General features: G+C 36.5%; 1 protein-coding gene across 1 annotated transcript in view; it reads left to right on the top strand.

The window, feature by feature from the left end:
* Positions 1–1,207: 1,207 nt before the first annotated feature.
* Positions 1,208–4,339, top strand: part of LOC101583868 (vomeronasal type-2 receptor 116-like) — a 20,069-nt gene continuing 16,937 nt past the window's right edge. The window contains exons 1-2 of the mRNA XM_012517785.1: positions 1,208–1,492; positions 1,859–2,665. Coding sequence (XP_012373239.1) covers positions 1,208–1,492; positions 1,859–2,665 — 1,092 coding nt within the window. The remainder of the gene's footprint in view (positions 1,493–1,858; positions 2,666–4,339) is intronic.

Below are 4,339 nucleotides of genomic sequence, written 5' to 3'. Positions count from 1 at the left end.
TACACATCTACAATATTTAAGTGGCAATGGAATACCCATCTCTGACAAAACTAAACAAAAAAGGAGACATAAATGAAAGACCATTTTGTATCTGTATATACAAAGTAGCATTGATATGCAGCTATTTTCTCTTAATTCAATGAAAAGTAATATTTGTACTAATAGTGTTTGGACAGGATATCATGTCTGCATCTTGTACTATGAATAACCACTACAAAAACAACAATGTGCAATGTATTAATTATGGAAACTGTCCTACTAATCGGTTTTGAAACTGTCTCATTGCTATTTCTCTCTAAATAAAATTAATAAAAAAATTTACAATGTTGAGTTTTGTAGGTGTCTGTTTTCCCCCTTGCTTTTCTCAAATATTTCTCTATATTTTCTGTTTTCTTCTCATTTGTTGGTTTGACTTTGGTGTGAGTCTCCTCGATTTTGGTTGTGGCAGATACACAATTTTGATGGGATAGAGGTTTAGGAAAGGTAATTGTATGTATCAGAGAACTACACTTAATTAGTTTTCCTCTTCTCTCACATTTCAGTATTGTGAAGATCAGTGTTGTATGTAGTGTTAAACATCAAGTGATGTGTTAATACATGGAATTATCTTAGTTGATGCCAAAGACCATTCCCAAATTGCAACATGAACGTAAAGTTCTTCATTTCTTAAAATTTCCTTTATATAAATGGAAAGGTCAAAGGTCTCTATAAAGTAAAAGTTAATTCACTTGCATCACTTATAAATTTTAATTTTCATGGAACTCTGTTCTCTCAAAGACAAATTAAATTACTCACTGTTCATTCTTATATATTATTTTTTTTCAGCCTGCTGCATAAAAATAGACCAACAACTATTTGTCCAAATCAGTAATCATTTACTTTTAATAGCTGCACAGGCTGGAAGTATGAAGTAATATGTTATTTAGTTTATGTGTGACCGTCTCCTTAATGGTCCTCACAAATCATAATTGTAAAGCAACTCTTGCTTCAATTCTGTAATGCCACTAAATGCTTTCATGAGAATTTCACCCCCCTCATGCATCTAATTCTAATTACATTCAAACAATTATGCTTACAATATGATGACATTCATGAGTAGGTTCTGATGATATAAGTGTTGGTGAGGAACACAAACATTCATATCATATAGGTAAGTAATCATTGACTGAGTTTTCCCTAAATAACTCTGTGCTGTCTATGCAGGCTTATGCCCAGCAACTACCAGAACTTCCTGGCCCTCACTTTTGCCACAGAAGAAATCAACAAGAATCCTCATCTTTTACCCAACATTTCTTTGGGCTATGAGTTCCATAATTTCATTTACAGTCATTGGAGGATACTAGAAAATTCCTTCATTTTGCTCACAGGACAACACGTGATCCCTAATTACATGTGTGGGAGAGAAACAAAGTGTGTAGCACTACTGACAGAAATGCCATGGGGTGCTTCAGCTCAGATTGGACCACTGCTGGAACTCTACAAATTTCCACAGGTGAGGGTTGGCAGGATAGGAAATGAGGGGAGCACCTCCATGGTGCATCAACTCCTAGGAATATAAAGGGTTAAAAATGAGGCTGAGATTAACATCATTCAAGGCATATAATACACTACATTCTATAAACAAATGCTTTCTTGTTTACCCACACTTTATTTTACTCCATTGGAGAAAGAAAATGAAGACATATCCTGAGTTTCTGAGTACAGCACATTTTATGAGTGTGTGAGAAGTGAATTGATTAGAAAAAAATCACAACATTCATGTCCTGTACAACTGCCAATGGTTACTATGTGTGATTCAGGTAAACTACTATGCTTTCTAACACTTCAGTGTATTACTCGGTTTTCTTTTTCCTTTAAGGTTACCTTTGGCTCATTTGACTCTACTCTGATGGACAGTGGCAAGTATCCTTCACTCCACCAGGTGGCCCCAAAGGACAGTTACTTGGCCCATGCCATGGTTTCCTTGATGGTTCATTTCCACTGGACCTGGGTGGGTCTGCTTATCACAGAAGGCCATAAAGGTCTTCAGTTTCTCTCAGATATAAGAGCTGAGATGGACACAAACAAAGTCTGTGTAGCCTTTGTGAGAATGGTGTCAACGGTGGCTGTATCATATATGTCAGCCACACAGACACATGATATCCTGACTGCAGACACATCATCAGTCAATGTGGTAGTTATTTATTATGATACTAATAGTCGACATGATGTCAACTACAATATAGTGCATCACTTAGTGACATGGAAAGTTTGGGTGACAAATTCACAATGGCATGCTGACCTGTCAGGGAGAAATTTTATACTGGACCCATTCCATGGGATTCTTGTTTTTTCACATCATCACAAACATATTTCAGGTTTCAAAGATTTTGTTCATGAAGCTACCCCTTTCAAATACCCAGAAGACACTTACCTTGTTATGTATTGGTCCAACAATTTCCATTGCTCATTCTCTGAATCTGACTGTGCCCTGAAAAACTGTACTCCTAATGCTTCTGTGGCTTGGTTGCCTCGAAATCGTTTTGACACAACAATGAGTGATGGAAGCTACAATATATATAATGCTGTGTATGCTGTGGCTCATGCCCTCCATGCGATGCTTTTTGAAGAAGTACAAAGGCCCACAATGAGAAATAGAAAAGTCATGAAGTTTGCCCCCTGGCAGGTAATATGTCTTCTCTTGATTGGCGTGCAACATCATCTAGTTGCCTGTCTCAAGTTATTCTGTGTATTTCACCCAATAATATTATAACTATTTCCATAAAATACAAAATACTGTATATCACTCTTACTGAGGAAATTCATTTCTTATGCCATTTTTAAACAGAACAAAAACAATAAAATTCATACAGAATTTCAAAATAGGATGACAGGAAATTAACAATGGCTGTTACATTGCATATTGTTGTCTTCAAAGTAATTGTTCATACTACCAGATATATTCATGCAAAATTGATCAAACTACTAAGCATTAATTGCTACTTTCAATAATCCAATAAAAATTGGTAGCACTCTTATCCCATTGTTCACTTGTTCACAACAGGTACTGGGTCAAAACTCAGGTCTGCAAGACTCCCAAGATGATGGTGGTGGTGGTGGTCTTGGCAACACATTATATATATATATATGTCTCCTTCTTTCTTTATTTTATCCTTTCCCCAATGCAAGTTGTTCAAGTAGTTCTTCATTTGAAGCAGTTTTGAAAAGTTACTTTCCCTTTCTCAGTATTGTACCTTTTGAATTTACTCTTTCAGTGTTTTACACTAGGGAGACAATACGATGTTGAGACATGCAAGTCTTGTTCATTTCACTTGTGAATTTATGAATATGGTCTTTAATTGCACCCATTTACCTATAAAAATGTTGAATTTCTCTTTTTTATAGCTGAGTAAAACTCTATTGTATAAAAATACCATATCCTTTTTCCATTTCTTGAGTGATAAACATTGGGTTTGTTTCCAAGATTTAGATATGTCAAATTGTACTGCTATAAACATGGCTGCCCATATACTGCTGTAGAACAAAGATTTCAATTTTGGGACAAAAATATCCAAGCCTGGCAGAGATAGGTCAAATGCAACTTCTTGTTTTTAGGGTGGGGGAAGGGTCTACAGGGTGGTCCAGGTCTCACTACTAGATCAGACTGGTAATGATCTGCCTGTTTACAGCTTCCCAAGATCTGGGATTATAGGTGTGCACCACCACACCCAGTCTCTATTGCCATCTCAGTGTGCCCCAGGTGCAGGGCAGCACAGAAGGCCCAGGGATTGAACTCCTAGCCCCTGTGTCTGCCTAAGCAGGTTCTTTCATCCACTAAGCTATTTGGCTGGCCCTCAAATGGGACTTCTAATCCAAGAATTTTTTTTGTTTGTTTGTTTGTTTGCTTTTGGTGATACCAGGCGTCAAACTCAGGACCTTGTGCTTGACAGGCAAGCAATTATTCCACTGAGCGATCTCCCCAACTTCTTTAATCCCTGCATCTCAACACAGATTTCCACAGTAGTTGTGCCAGTCTACATGCCCAACAGCTGTAGAATAATTTCAATTCAATTGTGTTTACTTAAACATGATCTATGTGCTAGTAGGTGGTATTTTTACAGAATGAGCAGCTGAGAAGAATATATATTCTGATGTTAGGTAGAAGATTCTGTAAAGGTCTACTCTGTCCATTTGTTTACAAGGTTAGATCAGTTCTTTTATTTCTTAACAATTTTTTGTGTAGTAGATCTATGTCTTTGTGACAATATAGTGTTAAGTCTTTGTGACAATTGCCTGATTGCTTATTTGATTTTTCCTGTATATTAATATTTGTCTTATATGAGTGGATGCAATATATATA

The sequence above is a fragment of the Octodon degus genome, unplaced genomic scaffold, assembly GCF_000260255.1.
Source record: "Octodon degus isolate 3935 unplaced genomic scaffold, OctDeg1.0 scaffold00214, whole genome shotgun sequence".
NCBI classification, from domain to species: Eukaryota; Metazoa; Chordata; class Mammalia; order Rodentia; family Octodontidae; genus Octodon; species Octodon degus.
Note: the sequence above shows the minus strand (reverse complement) of the source record. Positions and strands in the feature narration are given on the sequence as shown.